Raw genomic sequence first — 25,730 nt, 5'->3', positions numbered from 1 at the left:
GGAGAGGGTGGCCCAGGGCAGGGATTAGCAGGTGAGGCGCGCAGTCCCCGGTCCCCAGAGTAGGCACCGTGTGGACGCAGTGCTGTAAAGTGTCACAGTGAACGACCAGATGTCCACGATCAACAAACCATCCAAATGTTAAGACAGCCTCCAAGTCTGCATTCTTGAGTATCTTTCCTCACCCCAAATCCAGCCCCGCTGGGACCCTCCCACCTGCAGCCTCCCTGCCCTTGGGCAAGTCCCCCGAAAACCCCTGGGGCTTCTTAGCTCTTTCCCTGCTAAGGCGGGCGAGGCGGGAATGTGGCCCATCCCCTTGAGTGTCCAGGGTGGGCACCGTGTCTGTAGGGGCCCAGCCTGTCCCTCGGGGTCCCTGTGGCTCCGAGTAGGTCCCGCAGGTGGGGCTGCCTCCCCAGGGCCCTGTTTCTGTCTCTGTGGCCCTGAGCGTGGAGCGCTGGCCAGGGTGGGTCCCCGCACTGTGGTCGGCGAGTGCAGGGGCCACTTCCCCTGTCCTGCCTGCGTCTCTCTTCACCCGGTGTTGGTCTCTTGTGTTTCTGCCACTGGCTCACGGGCTCCCAACGCTGTCCCCGTCCCTCTCTCTTCTCTCCGTCTCTGTGTCTCTCCCCACACTGTCCTTTCTCAACCTTCACCCTGTCATCGGTCCCCTCCTGGGGTTTTCCCATCCATGTGTTCCCTGAAGCCGGAAGGAAGGACTGGCAGTCAGGCTGTTGTGGGAAAGGCCACGGGGTCTCCACTTCTCTCTTTCTCGAAGCCTCCTCTCCCGCCTCCACCCTCAGGGCCTCCGGAACCCTGTGCCCAGCGGTGACAGGTGAAGGGACCAGGGCTCCTCCGCCACCACCCGCTCAGCTCTGCTGGCCCCGCAAACCGCAAACCAGCCAGGGAGTCAGACCCCGGGGGAGGGGAAGTGGGGGCTTTGACAGGGTGCTGCGCTTCCTCCTCTGGTGGAACCCGAGTCCCCTGCCTCCCGGAGGTGCTCCCAGGACAGCAGAGCCCGCCGACTCATGGCCCCAGGACTTCTGCTGGTGCTCGCCCTCTGGGTGGGCTGCTCACCCTGCCGAGGGAGAGAAGGTACGTGTGACCCGCCGGGGGCTTGGGGGGCATTGCCTGGAAACTGGAGTTGGACTGTGTACCACGGAATATTCTGGGCTGGGGCGGGAGCTCTCACGCCTACTGGATCACCCACTGGTGGGAGGGGGTTACCATCCCATGGCATGGATGGGGAGACTGAGACACAGGACGAGTCTCCCCTGCAAGTGACACCAGAAAGTGGCAGTGACAGCAGGGACGGAGAGAGAGGGAGGCAGGGAGGGAGAAGGGAGAGAAGGAGACATTTTAATTACATGCATTCATTCCATGTGCTACTAAACAAAGCTGCTGGGAAGAGGGGCTACAGTAAGACAGCTCCCTCCCACCGGGGCTCCCCCCCACCCCGTGTGGCCCTCGAAACCTCAGTTTTCCCATCTGGAAAATGGGCTAATACTCCCTGCCTCCGCAGGCTGTAGTGGAGGCGAGAGATGATGCAGCCGTCTTTCGTTCACCTATTCATTCGCTCCACAAACCTTTATTAGGCACCTACTGTGTGCCCGGCGCCGGCTGGCAGGGAAGCTGGGGCTGAGCATGCTCAGGGCTCAGACAATCCCGGGGGAAGGCGGCGTGGAGGCTCACGCGGCTCCTTCTCCCTCCGGGGCCCCAGCAGCCCCCACCCAGCCCCGAGTGCGGTGCCGGGCCTCTAGGTACCCAGTTGCCGTGGATTGCTTCTGGACCCTGCCGCCTGCTCCCCGCTCCGCCACGCCCACATCCTTCATCGCCACGTACAGGTCAGAGTGCGGGGAGGGTCCCCGGGGGTTTTCTCGCGGGGCCGGGCGCCCTGCGGCCTGGACACCTGGAGGCCCAGCAAGCACCCAAAACCCTCCCGGATTCCAGAGCAGCCCCGGCCAATAGGAATATACTTCCTAAAATACAACTTGTGAGTCACATGCTGAGTTCAAAACCTTCTAGAAGCCACATTCTAAAAAGGAAAGAGAAATGGAGTTAATTTCAATATTTTTAAAAAAGATTTGATTTATTTATTCATGAGAGACACACGGAGAGAGGCAGAGACACAGGCAGAGGGAAAAGCAGGCTCCCTGTGGGGAACCAGATGTGGGACTCGATCCTGGGACCTTGGGGATCACGACCTGAGCCAAAGGCAGACGCTCAACCACTGAGCCACCCAGGCGTCCCCCAATATATTTTCTTCAGCAACATCTAAATATTCCAAATATTTCATTAATGGGGTTGCGTGTAACTTAACATGCTTACATACAATTTATATATTTAAGTTTATAATAGAAGCCAATGTTACTCAGTAGGATTAAAGCAGGATCACTTTGGGCCTCCCAGGTGGCCCAGCAGTTTAGCGCCGCCTTTGGCCCAGGGCATGATCCTGGGGACACTGGATCGAATCTCACGTCGAGCTCCCTGCATGGAGCCTGCTTTTCCCTCTGCCTGTCTCTCTCTGTGTGTCTCTCATGAATAAATAAATCTTAAAAAAGAAAAGCAGGATAATTTCAACATGTAATCAATATTTTAAAAATTAGGGCAGGCCCAGTGACGCAGCGGTTTAGTGCCGCCTGCAGCCCGGGGTGTGATCCTGGAGACCTGGGATTGAGTCCCACGTCGGGCTTCCTGCATGGAGCCTGCTTCTCCCTCTGCCTGTGTCTCTGCCCCTCTCTCTCCGAATAAATAAATATTTCAAAAAATATGTTTTAAAAAAAATAGTGAGATACTTTGCATTCTCTTTGTACTAAGCCCGAGATTCCATGTGCATTTTACACATAGGGCACTTTTCAGCTCTCATGCTAAATTTTCACCAGAAATTCTTGATCTCTGATTAGATTTTATAAAATTTGTGGGTGGGGAAGTAGAGTGCCCCACCTGGATGGTCCTGAACAACCTTTTCACGTTTGCTGATGGCTGGAATCTGGACATGGAAGGTAGATAAAAAGCCGCCCTTGGTTGCACCAGCCACATTTTGAAGTGTGGACAACCACTCGTAGGCAGTGACTACTGCATGCGACAGCGCTGTTGGAGCACGTGGAATGTTCTGGAAGGCTGAATGCACAGTGCTGAGCTTGTCTCTAGAGTCCAAAATCTTGGAGCCTCAGAACTCAGGACAATCAGACTCTTATTCCAGAGTCTGTGAGTCCCTAGAGTTGGGAATATTGCAATCGCAAGGCTGAAGTGTGGATGTTCTAGAGACCTGTACACTCTGGGCCCCCGCATCTCCGTGGGGGGCGTTCCCTCCCCACCCTGGGTCGCACAGGCTCTGTGGGGTTGGGATGAGCGCGCCCCCCCAGGGTCACACGGCCAGCAGCAGTGTCCCAGCCCCGTCCCTGAGTACTGCCGAGCAGTGTCCAGGGCAGACCCGGCCTGCAGCAAGCACCGGGGCCCTGATGCTGCCCCTGCGTGTCCAGGCTCGGTGTGGCCGCCCACGGGGAGAGCCTGCCCTGCCTGCAGCAGACACCCGAGGCCACCAGCTGCACCATCCCCGACGTCCACATGTTCTCCATGGTGCCCTACGTCCTCAACGTCACAGCGGTCCGGCCCTGGGGCAGCAGCAGCAGCTTCGTGCCCTTTGTCCCAGAGCAGCTCAGTGAGTGTGGCCAGTGGGGGGAGAGGGGTGGGGGCCGTCAGCTTGCTCCTGCCCCTCCACGCTCCCACCACCCGCCTCCCGCCCTCCGTCCTGTCCATCCACCCGGGGTACTGTCGGCTCCACCTTTGCATTTCTTCCAGAAGCCGCCCGCTTCTCCCCACACTGAGCCCCCACCCGGCTCTGTCTCCATCATTGCTCGGACCAGTGCAGTCGCCTCGGCCCGGGTCCCCGTGGCGGCCTTCAGAGGGCGCCCCTGAGCACCCGAGTCAGGTCCCGACCTCCTCTGTCAGCCTTTCAGAGCTCCCACCTGCCTGGTGTAGAAACCCAAGTCCTCCCCGAGGCCCCAAGGCCCCGAGGCCCCGAGGCCCCCCAGGCCCTGCACGACCTGCCCCGTCCCCTCCTTGTCCTCTCCTCCTCCCTGTGTCCTACTCATTCATTCAGTTTTTTCCAAGATGAAGGTTTTTAAAAAATATTTTATCTATTTATTTTTGAGAGAGAGAGTGGGTGGAGGGGCAGAGAGAGAAGCAGAGTCCCCACTGAGCAGGGAGCCCCATGTGGAACTTGATCCCAGGATCCTGGGATTGTGACCTGAGCCGAAGGCAGACGCCCAACCAACTGAGCCACCAGGCGTCCCTTCATCACTTACTCTTCTCCAGCCACACACGTCTCCTTGTTGCTCCAACACCCCAGGCAGGTCCTGCCCCAGGACCTTTGCACTGGCTGAAGCCTCTGCCTGGAACCCTCTTCCCCCAGATCTCCACACAGTTCACTTCCTCGCCTCCTTCACATCTCTACTCAGACATCATCTCCTCAGTGAGCCCTCCTCTGAGCACATTATTTAAAGACTGCAACCCCTCGCATGTTGCTGGTGCTTATTAAGAAAGCCTGGTAGCCCCTCAAAGGGCTAAGCATGCGTGATCATATAAGCCAGCAACTCCAGTTCTGGGTGAACTACCCCTGAGGAATGAAGTCACACACGCTCAGAAACTCGTGCGCTGATGTTCACGGCAACATTATCCGTACTCGACAAAAAGCGGAAACCACACAAGTGCCCATCAGCAGATGAACGGATACACAAAACATGCTCCATCCACATTCTGGAACATTAGTCACGAGCGGGAGGGAGGTGCCCACGACGAGCCCCAAGCCCACGACGCTCAGGGAGGGAACCAGACACAGGAGGCCCCACGGGGTGTGAGTCCACGGGGGTGACAAGTCCAGGATGGGCTCGTCCACGGATGGGAAGTGCATTAGTGGTTGTGAGGCAGCGATGCTGATGGGACGGGGTTTCTTTTTGGGGTGATGGAATGTTCTAGATTTAGTGAACGTTGCACAACTCTGTGAACGTATGATGACCCCGGATCTGTACGTTTTAACCGGGGTATGTGTGTGTGTGTGTTTGCAGTCTGTGAGCTACGTCTCAAAAATCCACGGCAACCCACTCTCCTCGCACTCTCGATCTTTCTTCCCTATTCCTCATGACCCATGCATTTGCTTCATGTTTCCCGTCTTTTGCCCTGATGGGCTGAGCTCCAGGACAGGGGCTGGGCTTGTGGTGGTCAGCGCCGTGTCCTTGGTGTCCAGGACACCCCTGGACACTCAGTGGACGCTGGCTGGCTGGCTGGAAGGAGGCGTGAGCCCGCCAGCCCCTGACCCCGCGTCCTGCTGTCTGTCAGTCAAGCCCGACCCTCCCGAAGGCGTCCGCCTGAGTGTCCTCCCCAGGCAGCGGCTGTGGGTGCAGTGGGAGCCGCCCCGGTCCTGGCCCTTCCCGGAGCTCTTCTCGCTCAAGTACTGGATCCGATACAAGCATCACGGATCCCCCCGCTTCCGCCAGGTGAGGGGGACCAAGGGAGGCTGAGGGGCCCCGGGGAGAGGGGCCAGCACGTGCGTGGGGGCCACTCCCGGGGGCCCAGAGATTGGGCTCCTGCCTGTGCACTCAAAGGACAGCAAATGGGAGCGCAGACAAAGCCTGGCAGCCGGTGTTCACGGGAGCACCATTCCCAGCAGCTGAAAGGCAGAAACTGCACAGATGTCTGTCGACAGGTGAATAGATTAACACACGTATTCACCCACGTGCAGGCCTGTCATTTGGCCAGGAACAGGGGCGAGGCGCTCACATGTGCCACCCGGGGCACAGGCCTGAGCCTATGATGCTCAGGGAGGGGACCAGACACAGGAGGCCCCACGTGCGTGAGTCCATGCGTGTGACACGTCCAGGACGGGCCCCTGCACAGACAGGAAGGGGGGTCTAGCTGCCAGGGCCTGGGGAGGGCGGGGAGAGACGGTGGATGAGGACATGGCTTCCTTTTGGGGCGACAGAAGCTTCTGGAACGAGAAGGTCGCGGACGGTGGCACAACATTGTGAATGCACTCGATGCCGTGGGATTGTCCACTTTAACTGGTTGATTTTATGCCCAGTGAATTGCACCTTGATTAAAAACACCGATATTGTTTTAAATTTGTACAAAGTGAAAGATAAACAAGGCAGGGGTATTGCTGAGCGTCGGAGAAGGTCAGCCGTGCACCAGCCTGGTATGGCAGCCCCAGGAGCTGAGCGCCTGCAGGGTGGAGGCTCCCGCAACCCTGGCCCATAGGACTTTCGGGGGCCATGGAATTGTGCTACATCTGCACCGACTAAATTGTACCACGAACCACGTGTGGCTGCTGAGCAACTGCAATGTGGGGAGTCGCCAAGGAGCTGGCTTTTAAATTTTATTTAGTGTTATTTTTTTAAGATTTTATTTATTTACTCATGAGAGACAGAGAGAGAGAGAGGCGGAGACACAGGCAGAGGGAGAAGCAGGCTCCATGCAGGGAGCCCGACGTGGGACTCGATCCTCCGTCTCCAGGATCAGGCCCTGGACTGAAGGTGGCGCTAAACCGCTGAGCCACCCGGGCTGCCCTATTTAGTGTTATTTTATTTTAAAGATTTTATTTCTTTGAGAGCAAGAGCGCTTGCATGCGTGGACGAGCAGGCGGAGAGGCAGAGGAAGAGGGAGAAGCAGGGAGCCCGATGCAGGGCTTCATCCCAGGACCCTGCGATCCTGACCTGAGCCAAAGGCAGATGCCTCACCAACCGAGCCACCTCGGTGCCCCCATTAATTTTATTTCAAATATGTTTGCAATTTATTTATATGTATATAAATTTTTATTTTATTATAATTTTAATTTTTACATTTTTTAAGATTTTATTTCTAAGTAACCTCTACATATAGCATGGGGCTCGAACTCACAACCCTAAGGTCAAGAATTCCATGCTCTCAGCACCCGGGTTGGCACAATTGGTTAAGCATCTGACTCTTGGTTTTGGCTCAGGTCATGATCTCAGGGTCATGAAAAGAGCCCCACGTCAGGCTCTGTGCCCAACACAGAATCTGCTTAAGATTCTCTCTGCCCCTCCCCCTGCTCTTTCTTTCTCTCTCTCAAATAAATAATTAAAAAAAAAAAAAGAAAAAAGGAGTTGCATGCTCTACCAGCTGAGCCAGCCCGGTGTCCCTATTTTTTTTTCTTTTTTGCAGTTTTTTTTTTTTAAGGTGAGAATCAGGGTGATTTTTTTTTTTTTAAGATTTTATTTATTTATTCACAAGAGACATAGAGAGAGGCAGAGACACCGGCAGAGGGAGACGCAGGCTCCATGCAGGGAGCCCGATGCGGGTCTCGATCCCAGGACCCCGGGGTCACAAAGGCAGCAGCTCAACCACTGAGCCACCCGGGCATCTGGAGAATCTTAAGCCGACTCCCACTCTGAGATCGTGACCTGAGCCGAAACCAAGAGTCAGACACTGACTGAGCCACCCAGGCGCCCTGATTTCGGCAATTTTTAGATTAAGACAGAATTCACAAGCCGTGAGACTCAAACAGCTGCAGAAGGCAGTGGCCTTGCGTACATTCGCAGTCATGCAACCGCTAGTTAATCTAAACGTATAAACATAAACCGCCACATCCTGCGAGCTTCCGGACGCCCCAGGACACAGCGGGGAGGGAGACACAAGTCAGGATACTCGGATCTGGGGCCAGGAAGTTGCCCAGGGTGGGGGGCAGGGGGGCTGCTGGGACATCGGGGTCGGTCCTCCTGTTCTGAGGATGAGGGGGACCCGGAAGGAGGGCGGATCCCAGAGGCTCAGGCTGGGGCCGGGAGGAGGAGCGGGGTATTGGCGGTGGGGGCGTGCGGTCCACAGAGGAGTCCTGAACGGGTGGCTCTGGGGCCAAGGACGGGGAGGGGGCTGCGGGCACACTGGTTAGGGTGGCGCCGGGACCAGACTCCGCGTCCCCACTGACCCGGTCTCCGGCCTCTGCTCCCTCCCAGGTGGGGCCTATTGAAGCCACATCCTTCACCTTCAGAGCTGTGAGACCCCAAGCCAGGTACTGCATCCAGGTGGCTGCTCAGGACCTCACCGACTACGGGGAGTCGAGCGACTGGAGTCTCCCTGCTGCTCCTTCCACGCCCCTGGGCAAGTAGCGGGGGCTTCCCAGCGCCCCCGGAAGAGGGGCTGGCTCCCAACATCTGCGCCGTCCCCCTGCCCTGCTGCCACCCACTCAAGGATGGATGGGACCCAACTGGCCTGGGTTCGCTGCTGCCAAGTTCCTGCGCGACTTTGGACAAGTGACTTTGTCTTTCTGAGCCTCAGTTTGTCAATCTGTGAAATAGGGATGTACACAGAGCTCCGTGAGCTGTGAACGTGTGATTTTCTTTATTGTTTAACTAGAAAAAGATTGTCGTTGCCGACATCAGGACTCCTCCTCCCTTCTTTTTTTTTTTTTTTTAAGATTTTATTTATTTATTCACAACAGACAGAGAGAAAGAGGCAGAGACATAGGCAGAGAGACAAGCAGGCTCCATGCAGGAAGCCCGGTGAGGGACTCAATCCCGGGCCTGGATCACACCCCAGGTCAAAGGCAGATGCTCAACCGCTGAGCCACCAGGCGTCCCACCTCCCTTCTTTCAACAGACGCAGTGGAGGCCCAGAGAGGAGAGGATGGGGCAGGACATACAGCAAATCCGCACTCCCATGGATGGGGTCAGGGCTGGACCAGAGGAGGAGGAGCCTGGGCAGGCGGCGGGGGGTGTCGGCCTGGGGTGAGGTGAGGTTGGGGCTGAGATCCAGTCAGTTCAGTACACCTGCCTCCTGAAAAGCTGCCCGCGGGTGAGCCCCGCTATGGCTGGACGCAAACAGGACATGGGATTGGGGAAGATTTCTCCGGGAGGAGGCAAAGCAGCCAGGACTGGGGGATGGAGAAAATCCACTGGGCTTCTCCATGATTTTCACTCGGGTCTAATCTCGAAGGTCACCTTCTCCGAGAAGCCTTTCCTGACCACTTCCTGTGTGGCCAGCACAGTCACGGCCCCCAAAAGACAGTCGCCTCCTAGACCCCAGAATGTGGGAATACAGCCCCTTACAGGGCAAAGGGGACTTAGCAGATGGGATTAGAGTCTTGAGGGTCCTGAATTTAAAGTTATATCCCGCATCAAGTTGATGGATATCAAGGCAGGTGGTCCAAGTGGCCTAATGACAAGGGTCAGACAGAGGGTGAGAAGGTGATGTGACGACAGAAGCGGAGGCCAGAGTGAGGCCAGGCCGTGGGCTGTGGCGTGTGAGTGGCCTCTGGAGGCTGAAAAAGTCAAGGAAATAGATTCTGCCCTGGAACCGCCCCCCCAACTCCCATTGCTTTAAACTCCTTCCCGCCCCCACCCATGTGCACGCGCACGCGCAGGAGCACAAGAGAAAAAACACACAGGAGGGGGAGGGGCAGAGGGAGACTCTCAAGCTGAGCGCAGAGCCTGATGCAGGGCTCAGCGTCGCCACCCTAGATCATGGCCTGAGCTCAGAGCGAGTATCCGACGCTCAACCAACCGAGCCACCAGGCGCCCCAACTCCAGACCTCTGAGCTTCTAACCACAGAGTAATAAACACGTGTGGTTTCAGGACACTGAGCTCGTGATGACCATGCAGCTGCCACGGGAAGCTCACACGCCATCTCAGGTGCCCTTTCTCTCCCGTGTCCCAACACTGCCCTGTTGCACTGTCCACAGATCCCTTACCAGGTGTTTGGGTGTGAGAGCTGGTGTGTGTGCATGTGCAGGGGAGGTGGGTGTGGGAGCTGATGTCTGTGTGTGTGCGCAGGGGAGGTGGGTGCAGGAGCTGGTGCCTGTGTGTGTGTGTGTGTGTGCAGGGGAGGTGGGTGCAGGAGCTGGTGCCTGTGTGTGTGTGTGTGTGTGTGCAGGGGAGGTGGGTGCAGGAGCTGGTGCCTGTGTGTGTGTGTGCAGAGGAGGTGGGTGCGGGAGCTGGTGCCTGTGTGTGTGTGTGTGTGTGTGTGTGCAGGGGAGGTGGGTGCGGGAGCTGGTGCCTGTGTGTGTGTGTGTGTGTGTGTGTGTGTGCAGGGGAGGTGGGTGCGGGAGCTGGTGCCTGTGTGTGTGTGTGTGTGTGTGTGCAGAGGAGGTGGGTGTGGGAGCTGGTGCCTGTGTGTGTGTGTGTGTGTGTGTGCAGGGGAGGTGGGTGCAGGAGCTGGTGCCTGTGTGTGTGTGTGCAGAGGAGGTGGGTGCGGGAGCTGATGTGCATGAGCGTGTGCAGGGGAGGTGCGTCTGGGTGCTGGGTCTGAGTCTCTGCCTGGGATTCCGGGTAAACCTGGGGAGGGCGTCCGGGGCGCTCCTCTGTGGACACGCGTGGCCGTGGGAGCTGACCCCAGTCCCCAGGTGCGCTCCCTAGCACGGGAACGCGTGTGGCATTCTGCAGCCCCGCACAGAGCGTCAGCGCCCAACGCCGACCTCCGCGTTCGCTCCATAAAGGACGAAACCCCAAGGCACGTGCGAGCCGCGGCCCCCGCGGGTCACGATCGAATTTGTGAGCCGCTGCTCACCTCTAGGGGGCGCAGCGCCTCCCCTGAACTTGAAATCAGCTGACCCCCCCCCCCCGCCCCGCCCCGCCCCGCCCCGGAACCTTTGTCGCCATCTAGCGAGGGTGCACCTGGGAAGGGAGGGTAGCCGGATTCAGACCTTGACAGGCGGGAACCGGAGCCAATGAAAAAGGCAGCTGCGAATGCTCCGCCCAATAGTACAGTGGAGGAAGTGACGTTGGCGGAAATACAAGGGACGGTCCGGGAAGTTCGGCCAACACCGAGGCGAAGCAGTCTTCTCGAGCTGGTGAGAGAAGTAGGAGGCAAAGATGTCGGAACGAAAAGTCTTAAACGTAAGTATGTGGTGGCCAGAGCTTTCTCCCCGGGGCAGGACATCTCGGAAGTCCGGCCTAGGTGGATTTTCTGTGCTCTCCCATTGGGACTTCTTTCTCTTCGCCAACGGTCTTCCGCGGGGCGGGGCTTTCAGACATCTCCCAATCACCTTCCGTGAGGGGTGGGCCCTCACCGCCTTTGGGGCGGGGCTTAGGATGTTTGCCCAACCAGTTCCCCTGATTGGCTGTGCTGAGGGGAGTTAGCCAATCACGTCTCTTGGGAGCGGATCCGCCTTAAAAGGATTGGCGTTCGCGCCTCCTCCCCGGGGGCGTGGCTCCGTGAGGCCCCGCCCCGCCGGGGTCCCGGGGGTCGCGCTCCCTCCCTCCCGGTGGACCCTCCCAGGACCCTCGGTTTCTCCGGGCGCTCATGGAAAACCGAGACCCTGGTGCGGTGGCGGGGGGGCTCAGAAGGCGGGATTCGGCCCCTGACTTCCGAGCCTCTGTCCGCAGCCCTGGGAGGGGTGCGTGCTCCGTGCCCGAGAGTGAGCTCCCCGGCCTGGGAGTGTGCAAGCCCCGGTTTCCGCGGGCGGGCTCTCATCGTTCACACTTACGTTAGGGATCACAGGCCAGGGCAGGTGCTGGACCCCGTGTGCACGAGGGTCCTTCCGTCGGAGGACCCCGCCGGACCCTCTGTCCCCGCATTTACTGTGGATGCTGCGCTAGCGCCCTGCTCATCCACTTGTGCAGGCCGAGGGCTTCCCTCCATTCAGATGAAGACAGCGGGGTCCAGGGGGATGGGGGACTCGAATCCAGGCCCCCGGCTCTGTAACCGGTGCCCCTGATCACCCTTGCACCACGCTGCTTCCCCCGGGGTCCCCCCCGACCCCGGGACTCAGTGTCCTCCGCTGTGACATGGGTACATCTGCTGTGCCTCGCAGAGGCCGTGCAAGGATTCTGTGAGGCACGAGCTGTAAAGTGCCCAGAACACAGAATTGCTTTATTCTCTGATGATCCAAACCTGCCCCGCGCGTGCATCACATCTCCCACCTCGGGCTCGGGTGCAGGAGGAGCTAATCCCGCAGGCCCGGGGCTGCCGTCCTCAGAAAGGCTGGTCTGGAGGTTGGACCTGGGCTGGCGTCCAGGAACTGGGATATCAGGGTGGTTCCTGTGCTTACGCTTTCTGTACGCAGAGTCTGGGTCATGCTGAGCACCCGCCCTCCTCTGGGAGCCCAGCGTACTGGAAGCTGCGAGGCCGAGGGGCCTGCGTGACCACCCCTCAGTGAAAGCCCTGGGCTCCCTGGGAGCTTCCTTGGCAGACACCTTCTCACGTGTTGCCTCAGTTGCTCACTGGGGTAATTAAGCATGTCCTGTGCAGTTCCCCTGGGAGAAGACTCTGGAAGTGGGTGCCTGGTCTCCCCAGACTCCTTCCTACCACCTTTTCCAGCTGCTGATGTGTCTCTGAGTCCTTTTGCTATAGGAAGAGGTAGCCATAAGTACGGCTGTGTGCTGAGCCCTAGGAATCCTCCCACTGAATCATCAAACCCCAGGGTGGCCCTCGGGACCTGCGGATAGCTCCCTGGAGCTCTTCCCTCTGCCCCTGTCCTGCTCCTGTGCCTGAAACAGCCCCCCTGACACCTTCACTCCCCACAGAAATACTACCCACCTGACTTTGACCCATCGAAGATCCCCAAGCTCAAGCTCCCCAAAGATCGGCAGTATGTGGTACGGTTGATGGCTCCCTTCAACATGAGGTGAGTGACCCCACGTGACTCCCCGTGTGTCCCCCACTCTGTCCCGTCAGTCATGGCAGACAGACCTGGTGTCTGACATCCACAGAGGGTGGCTTATCCCTGGCGCTCAGACCAAATCACCAGTGCTGTCTCAGACATCAATCCAGGGAGCACATGAGCATGCCAACCCTCACTTTACTCACAGATCAGGATTAACCCCCCTGCCCGTTAGAGCTCCCAGCCAGAGTCAGCCTCGAGATCTGGATCATTGGTAGTAAGTGTGAGTGAAGAGATGGAGCCCTGTGTACTAATTCACCACCTCCAGCAGCCACACTGCTTCATACCCCAGGACCTTTGCACAGGCTGTTCCTTCTGCCTGGAATATACACTTTTCCTTCTGTTCTCACATGATTCTTTCTTTTCACTCCTCCAGTCTTGGCTTAAATCTCCCCCTTTTAGGGGCACCTGGCAGGCTCAGTTGGTAGACTCTCTTGATCTTAGAGTCGTGAGGTGTGAAGGTTAATAGAAAAAAAATAAGTAAGCTTTAAAAATAATATATATATTTTAAATTTTAAATGAAATCTTAAAAAAGAAACACACCCCTCAGGCCCTTGTGACCCCCCGTCTGACCGCTTCTATGATTCTTTCTCTGTCACTGTCCCCAGATCTTGCCCTTTGTATCGTGTCTTACTGATTCTGAGCCTCACACTTTTTCACATTTAAGCATATTGAAGTCAGATACACCCAATCATCAAAGACACATTGTTCCGTGAAACTCAGTGTGTGTTTGCAAATCATTGTTGGTCTGTTTATCTCTTGCATTTGCTCATGTTTAAAATTCAGCAATCATTGTGGGCACCTGCTGTGTGCCAGGGCCTGGGGGCGCGGGGGTGGGGTGCTCTGGGGAGCAAGAAGAGCAGAGCCCCTGCCCTGCGGAGCCCACGGTCTGACAGGGAGTAGAGATAGGACCGTGTGCTTGGTCACATTCACGCCAGGTGTACGTGGGGTGTGTGCATCCGCACGAGGGAGTGACAGAAAGGGAGGTGGCGAGAAGGGAGGTTGCCCTGCCAGGGTCGTCAGGGAGGCGACAGAAGAAATGCTGGCAGAGCTGAGGTTCAAGAGGTGACGGGTGCTGTGGGGTTTGTGACCTGCAAGGGCAGAGAGGCCCGGAAGTAGGACTGGGCTGGGAGGATTTGCAGGAACCGTCAGGATGCCGGCGGGTGGGGCCGGCACAGGGTCTGAGGGAGGCCAGGGGCCAAGAATTCTGCCTTGCTCCATGTGGCTTCCCTCATGGTGGAACCTTCCCTTGTGGAGGCTAGGATGCCCAGGAGCGCCATCCAGGCTGCTGCGAGTGTGTAGCAGGCAAGGCTCGGCAGCTCAGGGTCGTCTGGGTGCTTCCCCAGAAGGTGACCCTGGGGGCCAAGACTCCCAACAGCTGGTAAGAAGAGCATGCCAGGCAGGGGGCATCTGAGGCAGGCTGCGTCACCAGGGAGGGAGTTCCCCATCCCTGGAGGCATGCCAGCGGCCATCTGCCAGAATGTCAAAGCATCCTACCAGTAGGAACCAGGGTGCCGGGATGGCTTGAGTCCGTCTGTCCTGCCCTCGCAGGTGTAAGACGTGCGGAGAGTACATCTACAAGGGCAAGAAGTTCAACGCGCGCAAGGAGACGGTGCAGAACGAGGCCTACCTGGGCCTGCCCATCTTCCGCTTCTACATCAAGTGCACACGATGCCTAGCCGAGATCACCTTCAAGGTAGACGCTAGTGTTGGGGGGGTCCTTCGCCCCCAAGGGCTCCCCGCCCCCTACCTGGGAGCTCCTGTTCCACTCTGTCCCAACAGACAGACAGGGGTTTGGGGGTCGTTCCCAACAGCATTATTTAAAAAGACAGAAACCTAGGAGCAGCCGGGTTGCACAGGAACAGAGGAAACAAGCACCACGCGGTGTGGGGCTCACAGCCAGTAGCACCTCAGCGGTGTGGACAGTATTTGAGGAACGGCCAAGGACCCTGCATTCAGTTGGAGTGTCTTTTCACCAAATGCTTTTTCCTTGGGGTTAAAAAAAGTACATTGAAAGAATTTTATATTTTGAGGACTTTTTTTTTTTTTTTTAAGATTTTGTTTATTCGTGGGAGAGAGAGAGGCAGAGACATAGGCAGAGGGAGAAGCAGGCTCCATGCAGGGAGCCCGATGCGGAACTCGATCCCAGGACCCTGGGGTCACATCCTGAGCCAAAGGCAGACGCTCACCCACTGAGCCACCCAGGTGCCCCTCGAGTACTTTTTAAACAACAGCTTTAGCGAGATGTGACTCACATACCAGGCAGTTCACCTTTTACAGCGTCTGGTTCAGTGTCTCATGTATTCACGTCGGTCTAAACTGTCCGCTGAACCTGATTCCAGCACACTTCCGTCACCCCCAAACTGAGCCTTGGAATCGTTAGCAGTCGGTCCCCCGTCATGCCCACCCCGACCCCAGCACTAGGTGCCACCATCTGCCCTCTGTCTGTGTGCATGCCCGTTGCGGACATTTCTCATGAGTGGAGCCGAGTGCTCTGTGTCCTCGTGTGTGTCCTGTGTGGTTCCAGGTTCTTCCACGCCGTGGTGCATGGTGGCGCCTGTGCCACTTCACGCCGAATCATACTCCGATGCGTGAATACACCAGTGTGCGCAGCCACTTGTCTGCAGTCACCCATCTGGGTCATTTCCAGAAAATGATTTTTTTTACCTGAGTTGTAATGATCCGTGTGTATTTAGATATTTATGAATACATAAGAATTTTTTAAAGACTAGAAGGATCAGGGGCTCCTGGGTGGCTCAGTCAGTGAAGCTTCTGCCTGTGGCTCAGGTCGTGATCTCAGGGCTGTGTGGTCCAGCCCCGTGTTGGGCTCCATGTCAGGCTCTACACTCAGTGAGGAGTCTACTTGAGATCTCTCTCCCTCTCCCTCTCCCACACACATGTGCTCGCTCTTTCTATCAAATAAATAAATGGGGTGCCTGGGTGGCTCAGTGGCTGAGTCTCTGCCTTTGGCTCAGGTTATGATCTCAGGGTCCTGGGATCGAGTCCCACATCAGGATCCCTGCTCGGTGGAGAGTCTGCTTCTCCCTCTCCCTCTGCCCCTCCTCCCATTCATGTGCGTGCGCATGCTCTTTTTCCCTCTCTCTCTGTCAAATGAATAAATAAAATCTTTAAAAAAATTTTTTTTTAAAAAGAAAAAAAAAAGACAAAGAAGTAGAGAAAAGGCGTTAGTGGGAGGGAAGCACGGAGAGAAGGCATGCTGCCAGCTGGCAGGAGCGCTGCCCAGGACACAGGACTGATGTGTGCCCTTCTCCCTCCCAGACAGACCCCGAGAACACAGACTACACCATGGAGCACGGAGCGACTCGGAACTTCCAGGCGGAGAAGCTCCTGGAGGAGGAGGAGAAGAGAGTGCAGAAGGAGCGGGAGGACGAGGAGCTCAACAACCCCATGAAGGTGAGCCAGGCACTGTGGGGGGTGAGGAGGTGGGGGGTGTGGTCAGCAGGACTCTAAGTGGTCCCTGAGAGCCCTGCTTGCTGGTCACACAGCCCACGAAGTCCTCGGGGTGCACATGCGAGGCTCTCACTGCTTCCATGAAGCTGTTAGGTTGGGCCACACCTGTCACCCGAGCCCCTTCATCTGGGTCTAGAAGACATTAGCGACAGGAAGGAGCAAGCCTGGAGCGGGGGCCGCGTGGCTGGGAGCAGTGGGCGGTCCCTGTCAGCAGCCAGCAGGAAAGCGGGGGACCTCAGCCCCCAAACCACAAGGAACGGGATTGTGCCAGCAGCCCCAAGCAAGCTCGGAAGCGGAGCCTGGGCCTCGGGTGAGACGGCCGGCCCCTGATTTGAGCCTGCGGAAGCCCTGCCGGACCCTGACCCACAGCAGCCAGGGACAGTGAGATCCCCACAGCAGATTGTCAGGTGGCCAGAGGACACTAACAGGGCGGCCGAAGGTCAGACTTGAGAACACAAGGTGCTGCCTGCAGCCCGCTGCCGCCTTTTGCAGAGAAGACGCCTGTGACCGGGGGTGTGAGGACTGGAGGCGTGGAAGGAGACCTTCGCTTGAATGTTCCCTGGCTGTGTGACCTTGGGCCGGGTACTTGGCCTCTCTGTGCCCCAGCATCCTCGTGTGGGGTCGATGGGTGCCCTCTGAGGTGGTAGGGGGATGAAGTGAGTTTGTACACGTGAAACTCTTGGGACGCGATCCCCGAGAGCCGATACCATTACTGGTTGTCTTCAAACCAGTCACCTGCCACTGGCCAGTTTTGTCTTTCTCGGCAAACACACTGATGTCTGTGTTCCTTCCAGTCTCCCCCCACCCCCAACAACGCCCACCCATCGCTGGGCCCTCCACGCCTCTGCCTGTTGTTTGCTGAGCCGCCAGTTGGGACCTGACGCAGGGTTGCTGTGTTGTGTGGAGCGACGGGGAGGCAGGAGGCTCCGCAGAGGTGGCCGTGTGGCCGGAGCCCCCTTGCGGTCTTGTCAGTCCCAGTCTGCCTGCACTGGTCACAGGAGCTTCCAGCCTAATGAGTTACCCCCAAACTCCAACTTAATAAACACGTGTGATCGTCTAGCTTCTGGGGGTCGGGAGGTCCAGGGAGCTGAGCTGGTGGTTCGGGCCCGGGGTCTCTCCTGAGGCCGCAGTCAAGCTGCAGGCCGGGCTGCGTCCTCTGAAGGCTCGCCTGGCCACATCCATGCCACGGGGGCCTCTCCACCCCGCATGACACAGCGCTGGCCTCCCCAGAGCCTGTGATCCAGAAGAGCCGGGAGGAAGCCTTTTACGACCCACTCAGAGTGACACGCTGTCATCCCATCAGACCCTGTTTACTAGGAGCGGGTCACCCGGACCAGTCTGCACCTACTGGAGGGGGAATTAGGCTTTGCTGTTTCAGGGCAGGAGCATCAAAGAATTGGGGGGGCGTATATTTAAATCCTCCGACTGCCACTTCGCAGAGGGTCACAGGGTCATGTGGCCCAGAAGCAGCCCACACGGGCTTCACACCCAGGTCTCAGAGACCTGGGCTGGCTCCACCTCTGCATTCTTGCGAAGGTGAAACATTTGGCCACATCTCAGCCTGGAGTCTGGCACGTAACAGTTACTGAGATTGTCTTTTTAAATCTTTATTGCTGGTATCTCTAAGTAAGCTCCGCACCCGACGTGAGGCTTGAACTCCCAACCCAGGGGCAAAAGGGTCGTGAGTCGCTCACTCCAATAACTGAGCCAGCCAGGCCCCTTGTCTTTGTTTTTGTTTTTATTTCATGGTGGAGCTAGGCTGGACGTCCAGCCCCGTGGCCTCAGGAGACCACTCCCCTCCCCCCCAGCCTCAGCGCTCTGAGCTGTGAAATGAGTGCAGCAGTGGGAGCAGGCAGGAGGTAGGGGTGGGGGCTCCCCCCGTTTGTGGGCGCTGCCCCCCGCGGCCCCACCAGCTGCATGGAGGGCCGGCGTCCCCGCACGCTCAGCCTGTGTCATCCCCGCCAGGTGCTGGAGAACCGAACCAAGGACTCCAAGCTGGAGATGGAGGTTCTGGAGAACCTGCAGGAGCTCAAGGATCTGAACCAGCGGCAGGCCCACGTGGACTTCGAGGCCATGCTGCGGCAGCACCGGCTGTCCGAGGAGGAGCGGCAGAAGCAGGAGCAGGAAGAGGATGAGCGGGAGACTGCGTGAGTGGGCCAGGCGGGGCCAGGCGGGAGTCCCAGGTGCTCAAGCCACCTCACGGCCTGGGCTCAGGCCTCCACCTGGAACAGCCCTCCTTCCTGATCTTCTGTGACTCCCACAAGTGTCACTTCTGCAGGAGGCCTTTCCTGTACCCCCCCCACCTCTCTTTCTCTCCCGCGGCATCTGTCAGCGTCACCAGCATCACCCCCGGGTTTGAGCATTTGTGGGGGTACCGTCAGGCCCACTGTGTGCACACTTGCTGCACGGCACCGACCACCCTGGAACCTTCTGTCTGGTTCGTCACTTCCCTGTCTCTAGAATCTGAATGGGAGGCTGGGTTTGGCTTCTGCGTTCCCAGGGCCTGGAGCCGGGTCAGACGCGTAGTGGGTGCCCAGGCAGCGCCATCAGGTGGGCAGGGCAGTAATCTATGCATCGTGGTGCAAGCAGTGTGCATTTATCCAGCACCTTCTGAGCACCAGGTGCTGCTTTGAGGTGGTCGAAGGGACTGTGGTTTGGGGAGCTCCAGGTGTGGCCGCAATAATCACCAACCACGGTTCTAGTTGAGGTGGGCTGGTAACCACTTGCTGCCCTCTGTGGACAGAGAGCATTTCAAGGAGTTGGCACGGCCCTCCCTGGCCCGCTCCCTGCTGTCAGGAGGGGCAGCGAGCCTGTCAGGGAATCACAGGCACGCGTGCCATCCCACAGGGCCTTGGTGGAAGAAGCCCGCAAACGCAGGCTGCTGGAGGACTCGGATTCGGAAGAGGACGCGCCTGCTTCCGCCCCGCCGCGGCTGGCCCTCCGGCCCAAGCCCACCGCCATCCTGGATGAGGTGAGTGCTCTCGGGTTAAGCAGAGACAGTGGGTCAGGGCCGGACAGGGTGTCCTAAGGCCTCCTCGCTCTGCCACCACGGCACGGGCAGCCGTCGATCATCTGTGAGTGCGTGGGCCGGCCACGTGGCAGGAGGACCCCGTCTACACAGGCAGCGGCCGGCCTCCAGGGCTGCAGTTTCCCAGCCCCTGCTCAGCTGCTGAGACAAGCAGACCCCCAGACTTGGAGATTTAGGAACGTAAATGTTTATTTCTCCGTCCCCATAACAGTGCTGGGGCAACAGGGAGGACTTCCAGGCAGCTCTGCCCCAGCGCTCCAGGACCCAGCTCTTTCCAGCTCCTGCACCTCCTCCCCAGAGCATCAGTTCCGGTTCTGGGGTCATAGCCTCCACGGCCTGCTTGGTGTCCGGCCAGGGTGGGGGTGAGAGGGGAGCCCACCAGGGCCCCGCAGCTCAGAGTCCGTTGGCCACACGGAGCCACAGGGAGCCTGGGGGCTGCGGCCTCTTGCTGGCCTGGCCCGGGTTGGCAGAAGGGAGGGAAGAGGAGGATTTGGCTGCCAGCATTTTCCAGCCAGCTGTCTCATCCACCGGGGTCAAGGCTGCGCTGGTGTGTTCATTTAAGATGAGGGCTGAAGTGGAACGTGAGGAGTGGTCGTCACCCCAGACACATTTTATTTTGTAACTCAGTCGCATTCGTGGTCTGTGCCCGCTGGATGCAAGCCCAGCCGCTGGGTAAGACCCAAAGTCACAGCGGTTGCAACAGCACGGAGGTGACTTTTGGGTCGAATGACAATCACACACAGCCACGCGGATCGGCATCGGGCCCAGGCAGCTTCCTCCTGCCGCCTGCCGCCCCCCTGCTGCCGGGCCTCCACTGTCCCCTCCCAGCCAGGGGCCCAGGGTGTGCAGGGGAGGACACAGGTCAGGGCCCCTGTACCCTCTGAGCGCACATCCCGGGGCTCACAGCCCATTGGTCGGAGCCGAGCCACCTGAGCACATCCTGCTGCAAAGGAGTGTGGGAAATGTAGTCTTCCTGGGGCGCAGCCATGTTCCCGTGAGGATCCGGTGACTGTCAGCAGAGAGGATGGCCCTGGGGCTCCCGCACTCCCATCTGTTACTCCCAGACGCCGAACCAGGACATTTTCTTTGAGGATCTGTCTCCTGGGGACCATTTTCACACTTTCTTGCATAAACTGCCCCGAGAATTGCCTAAAATTTCCTCTTTTTCTCTTTGCTGTGGAAGAGATTGGAGCCTCTTGAAAGCAGTCTGGGCTTCTCCGACGTCCCCACCCCCAGCCGGGCGTCTGCTCCAGGTGTCTCGCTGACACCTCGCTTGATGACAGACTTTGTGTCTTGTCGTGCACGGTGCGGCGCCATCGAGACTTCCCGGCCCCTCCCCGTGAGGTTTGAGGGAGCCCATCCGTCCGTGCGGCTCCATGACAGGTCTGGGGACCGGGCTTCCGCGTGCGAGCGCTGGGCCGCCATGGGGACGGCCAGTGGGTTCGTGGGGTTCCCAGTGGCTGCGGCTGGGACTGCTGGTCTCTCTGCGCACCCCGCTGGACCGCTCCCCCTCGCGGGCCCGGCCAGCACAGATGCAGCCAGGTCCCCCTCCTGCGCACCTACTGCTCTGGCTCCACCAGACCCCTTGGTGTGCCCAGCCCAGTGCCCCCTCCGGCCCTGCCTCCGTCTCTGCGTCTCCACTCGTTCGCTCCTCACTCTGAGGTCAGCCCACAGTCCGCTCTTTGAGGGACCTGTCCTGACCCCCGACTGGCTGCTGTTCCCTCATGCTGTCACACCGTTTGTCCGGACAGATGTTGTCCTGTTGATCTACTCCCTCCTCCGTCCTCCGTCCTCCCTCAGATGGTGGCCCCCAGAAGGCAGCACCCTGCCCACCATGCCCCCTGCAGCTCCAGCCCCTCACTCAGGCAGGACCTTCTGAGTCCAGGGGATTCCAGTTCCTGTGTTTCAACACAAAACTGATGAAAGGGGCCCCTTCCCAAGGAGTTGAAGAACTGGAGGTGGGGCTGAGCCCCTCTCTGCCTTCCCATCACAAGTCCCCAAGGTGGGCACCTGGATCTTCCCTCCTATCAGACACTTTGGTAGAGCATCTTCGTGCCAAGACTTGTTTGTGGTACAGTGTACCCCGTCGTGAACAAGACAGGAACCCACAGCAGAGACAAGGAGCCCACTTAATGAGGCAGTGGAGGGCACTGGGGGTGTGGACACGCAGCCCTCGCTTGGGCTTCAACTGGGAAGAAAGGTTTCCCAGAGGAGCTGATACTTGGGATGGGTATTGAGGGATGTGTAGGAGTTCACAGAACACATTAGAAGAAAGGGGGGCATTGCAGGTGGAGGGAAGGGCATGGGTAGAGGCCCAGAGGGGAGAAGATGTGATGTGATTTAGGAAGCATAGGTGCAGGGAGCCCAAAGAAGGTGGGATCTGGGCCAGCTCACCCGCTCTTGTCCCCCCTCGCCCCCAGGCACCAAAAGCCAAGAAGAAGGCGGAGAGCTGGGAACGGAGCGTCGGCACCCTTGGCAGCAGGCCGCAGCTGTCAGGCCTCGTTGTGGTGAAGAAAGCAGACCTGGGTCGCAGCACCCAGCAGGGCCAGGTGTCCCCCACCCCCCAGGGTAGGTGTCCCAGGGTGCTGGGACCGCTGTGCGGTTCTTTGGGCAGCCACCAGGTGGCAGCACACACCACCCCCAGTGCAATTGGGGAGCTTGGGAACCCACTGCATGTAGGGGAGAGGGTTGCCCCCAGGATGCAGGGTGGAGGCCCCCTAGGCTAGCTCTCCCTCTCCCCCAGGCCCAGCGAGGAGCGGGAAGGCAGCTGACTCTGCAGCCTGGACGCCTGGTGCCTCCTCCCTGAGCCAGCTGGGAGCCTATTCCGACAGCGAGGACAGCAGTGGCAGCAACTGAGACCCCAACCCAGGCACGTCCCCAGGTCAAGGTCCCATCCAGCTTCAGCTGGTGGTCAGAGCAGGAGGTCTCGGCTGACACCTGAGCCATGCATGGTGGACAGACCCAAAAGTCCTCTGAGGCTGGCCAGACCAGCGAGGGCTTCGGCCGAGGGACTGTTTCTCCCTGTCCCCCCACCACTGACCCCTAGGACCTTGGGGTCCCCAGCGCACACTGCCGTCCTCCTGGCCCTCCGTTTGGGGCTGTGGCATCCCTGGAATGGCCCTCAGCTCCCGGCAGGCCCCTGCTGTACTCTCTTGGGTGGCCGTGTTGAGGGCAGGCAGGGAGCCCAGCCACCCCCATTAGCTCGTCCCCTGCGGCCACGACAGAAGGAACTCGCTGTCCAGCCGGGGCACCTTCTCTGCCAGCTGCTGAGGAGAGGCCACAGAGGCGCACGATGCGGCCTCCTCGCTCCTGGAAGCCACAAGATTGGGAAGGTGCTGATTAGTGCAAGTTTGGGGAGAATTTGTTATGTGGCCATAGTGCTCCAGGATGGTCACATGACCAGTGAATCGAGTCCGACGCTCAGGGTCTTTCAAGGTTGCCACGTTTCAGCTCTGGTACAACTCTCTCCCCCTTCACAGCTTCCTAGTTGAAGGCGGTGTGCTCCCGCCAGGCCCCCTCGCCACCTGACCCCCGGCTCTGCTCTCCCGCCCCTCCCGGGCTCACTGGCCTCGCCCTCCTCTCTCTCTCTCTCTCTCTCTCTCTCTCTCTCTCTCTCTCTCTTTCTCTTTCACATGCACGCAGCACGCACCTATGCACACATGCGCACACGCACTCATTTGGCTTTTGGTACCAAGGCTTTGTGTGTCTCCCGCCGTGTGTGAGCAACAAAGCCCCCCACTTTCAGGATCCACTTTCCTACAGTGATTTCGTGCTTCAGTGTGACTTGAAGAAGCGAACCAGGATCCAGCCAGGCCCCAGGTCCTCCCCTCACAGCTCCCGGCTGTGAAGACAGGCCGTGGGGGCCCCAGTTTCAAGCGCCAATGGTGCTGGGCTGAAGCCAGCTCCCTGGCCGCTGGCCAGAGCTGATGCACGGGGCACCCCACTCCCCAGTCCTGCCCTCAGCCGCATCCTGTTCACAGCTTCCAGTTGGCCGCGGCAGGAGGATTTACATCACAGGAGTCCATGCACTTACAGATGGGTGCCCCGCGCCAGAGAGCCAGCTGTGGGCATTCCCAGCGTGCCCCTGCCTGCCTCCCCAAGGTCAGTGTCAGTGTCGCACGGTGCCCCGGACGTGTGTGTTCATCCTGGCGGCTGGACTAGAGCAACCGACCGAAGCACTTGTGCAAGAGATTAGTAGGAGACTCAGGGCCTCCCTGGTTCACGCATTCTTGCAGACCCTTCCCTGAGCTCCTGTCCTGTGTGGCCCACCCTCATCGCTGTGTGCAGGTGCCATCTGTTACTATTATTAAGATCATCGACTCTAACACATGGAGTAGCGAACCTGGCCCACAGCCTATTTTTGTGAATAAAGTTTTATTGGCACAGCCACATGCCCATTTGTATCCATGTAAGGTCCAGACGCTTTGCTCTATGGTGGCAGAGCCAACAGGTTTACGAGTCGCTCCCTGACAGTGGGACTTCGTCAGCCTCTGTCTGGGTCGCCCAGCTCTACACTTCCTGCTTGTTCCCCACAGCCTCCAGGGGAAAGTGGCCAACACCCGTCCACACCTCGATTTCCAGGCTCACACCGCACCTGCGACTCTGCTGCCTGGGGTCACCCTGAGGACAGAGACCACCTGCCCTTGCAGTGTGGCACAGGGAATGAGGTACATAGGATCCGTTTAGTGAGTAATAGTTAACGTCTGTGAAGTACTCCCCACTTGCCAAACCTGTGCTAAGCTGGTTGTGCAGATTCACTCGTTTGAGTTTCCCAAATCAAGTCGCTCACTCAAAACATACATATATGTATAATTTATATATAAAATAGATATTATAATATGCATATAATTTATACATAAAGTTTATAATATAATTAAGTTTATATGTAAATGTATTTATATAAATTACATATATAAAATATATACGTTTTAATTTTATTTATTATACTTTTGGGGGGGGGGGGGCACCTACATTATGCCCAGATTTGTTTTAGGCACTGGGACTAGAACACTGAAGGAAAACCTAGGATGATAATAACCCTAAAGAAAAAACAAAAAGAATCCTCACTCAATAGTGATGTTATTTGGAAGATGGGGAGTAAGATAGTGAACATATCTAGAGTAAGATACAAATGTACACTGGAGGCGGTGAGAACTCTGAAAACAGCAAGAGGAGGTGGTTCTGGGGGGCCCTGCCACAGGGTGTTTTTATTGCCCACCGCTCCCAGTATTGGCTACTGCTAGGTCACGAGATCTCTCAAAAGTTTCAGCTGCAAACACAGGAGTCTGGATGTGGTTTTACCGGATTCTCTGCTTCGGAGTCTCGCAGCTGCCCTTGAGATGCGGGCCAAGGCCGTGGTCTCACCTGAAGGCCCGTCCGTCCGGGGCCAGATGCACTTCCAAGCTCGCTCAGGTGGCTGTTGGCAGTTCCTCACGGGCTCTTATCAGCGGCCGCCCTCGGTTGCCGGCCCACATGGCCCTCTAACAGCTGGCTTCGTAAAGCCAGCACCACAGGAGTCTGTGGGAAGTGGCATCCCATCAACTTTGCCATGTCCCACTGGTTGGAAGCAAGCCACAGGTCCCGGCCACATTCAGGGGGAGGGGATCACATGTTCAGGGACCCTGACCTTCCGGCTGGGATCACCAGGAGATCAGGGTCATTGGAGGCCAGCAAGAGTCTACCTGCCAGACACCCCCCACCAACAGTGGGCTTTGCAAGGGTAGCTGTGTTGATGAGAGAGGCCCCAGCACTTGAGACCATCCAGGCACTTCATGGGTGTCTCCCCATTCACAGATGAGGGAGCTGAGCCCTCCTCCCTCCCACACACTTGGCTGGAACTGTCTTAGTCGTCTCTCCCTGAGGGCTTTTATGCTTCATTCTCCCACCCTATGACTTGTAGCTGTTATGCTCTTGGCCCTGGTTCCCTGTGGGGGTTCCCAGGGTCAAGTGAGCAGAGAGGTAGTGACACATCAGGGTCTTGTGTGCACGCACAGATCCTTCAGGGCCTCCACCTGCCTGCTCTCCGCCTCATCTGCTGGACTTGCTCCTGCTCTCTGGAGCCTGCCCTTCCCCCATCGCTGCTGACAACCCCCTTTCTCCATGCGCTCCATGTCTGTCATCCTGGGGAGCTGTCAGGCCTCATCCAGAATCTCCTCCATCAGCTCCCCTGGGGGCTGCACACAACAGAGGGACTTGGTGGGGGTGGCCTGCCCCTGCGAGAGCCCATTCCACCCGAGCCTGGGCTTCACAAAGACACAGGGCCACTGCCCCGTTTCCCAAGCTCTAACTGCTCGCCAGCCTCTGCACCGAGCTCCCTCTACACCCAAACTCACCGCTCACTCCCTCGGGCACACGCTCTGTTACTGCTGTGTTTTACAGAGGAGGGGACGCTCCTTGGTCAGGGACTCGAAGTGAGTGAGGGACAAGACCCGGGTTTGTGACCACAAGGCCTTTAATGACCACACTCTAGTGTGCAACTCCTGCAGACAGAGCCTCCAGGGGCGGGACCATGCCTCTCCCATCAGATTAGGCAATCATGACAACAGAGCTACGTCTCCTCCATTAGACTGGTGTCTTTGAAGGCTGAACCATGCCTGCCCTGTCAGATGGGGACTTCTAAGGATAAGCCC

General features: G+C 58.1%; 2 protein-coding genes across 6 annotated transcripts; both read left to right on the top strand.

Annotated features, from left to right (window-relative positions):
• Positions 1–719: 719 nt before the first annotated feature.
• On the top strand, positions 720–8,380 carry EBI3 (Epstein-Barr virus induced 3). 2 transcript variants are annotated; one of them, XM_025457037.3, is made up of 5 exons: positions 720–1,086; positions 1,712–1,835; positions 3,474–3,652; positions 5,329–5,486; positions 7,959–8,380. In XM_025457037.3, the coding sequence occupies exons 1-5, from the start codon at positions 1,020–1,022 to the stop codon at positions 8,109–8,111; spliced, it is 681 nt and encodes a 226-aa protein (XP_025312822.1). In that variant the 5' UTR covers positions 720–1,019; the 3' UTR covers positions 8,112–8,380. The 2 variants fall into 2 exon arrangements, with proteins under 2 accessions (XP_025312822.1, XP_025312823.1); XM_025457038.3 differs by having other exon boundaries at positions 722–1,086; positions 1,715–1,835.
• A 2,324-nt stretch (positions 8,381–10,704) lies between these two features.
• On the top strand, positions 10,705–24,021 carry YJU2 (YJU2 splicing factor homolog). 4 transcript variants are annotated; one of them, XR_007404058.1, is made up of 10 exons: positions 10,705–10,836; positions 12,466–12,566; positions 14,154–14,298; positions 15,882–16,016; positions 18,039–18,220; positions 18,921–19,044; positions 21,522–21,669; positions 21,845–21,970; positions 23,082–23,202; positions 23,637–24,021. XR_007404058.1 is itself a non-coding variant. In XM_025457036.3 (9 exons), the coding sequence occupies exons 1-8, from the start codon at positions 10,813–10,815 to the stop codon at positions 21,955–21,957; spliced, it is 972 nt and encodes a 323-aa protein (XP_025312821.1). In that variant the 5' UTR covers positions 10,705–10,812; the 3' UTR covers positions 21,958–21,970; positions 23,082–23,490. The 4 variants fall into 4 exon arrangements, 2 of the variants coding, with proteins under 2 accessions (XP_025312821.1, XP_025312820.1); XR_003140810.3 differs by having other exon boundaries at positions 21,845–23,202; XM_025457036.3 differs by lacking the exon at positions 23,637–24,021 and having other exon boundaries at positions 23,082–23,490.
• The last annotated feature ends 1,709 nt before the right edge of the window (positions 24,022–25,730 follow it).

The sequence above is a fragment of the Canis lupus genome, chromosome 20 (assembly GCF_003254725.2).
Source record: "Canis lupus dingo isolate Sandy chromosome 20, ASM325472v2, whole genome shotgun sequence".
NCBI classification, from domain to species: Eukaryota; Metazoa; Chordata; class Mammalia; order Carnivora; family Canidae; genus Canis; species Canis lupus.
The sequence above is the reverse complement of the archived record's forward strand: the minus strand, read 5'-3'. Positions and strand labels throughout refer to the sequence as shown.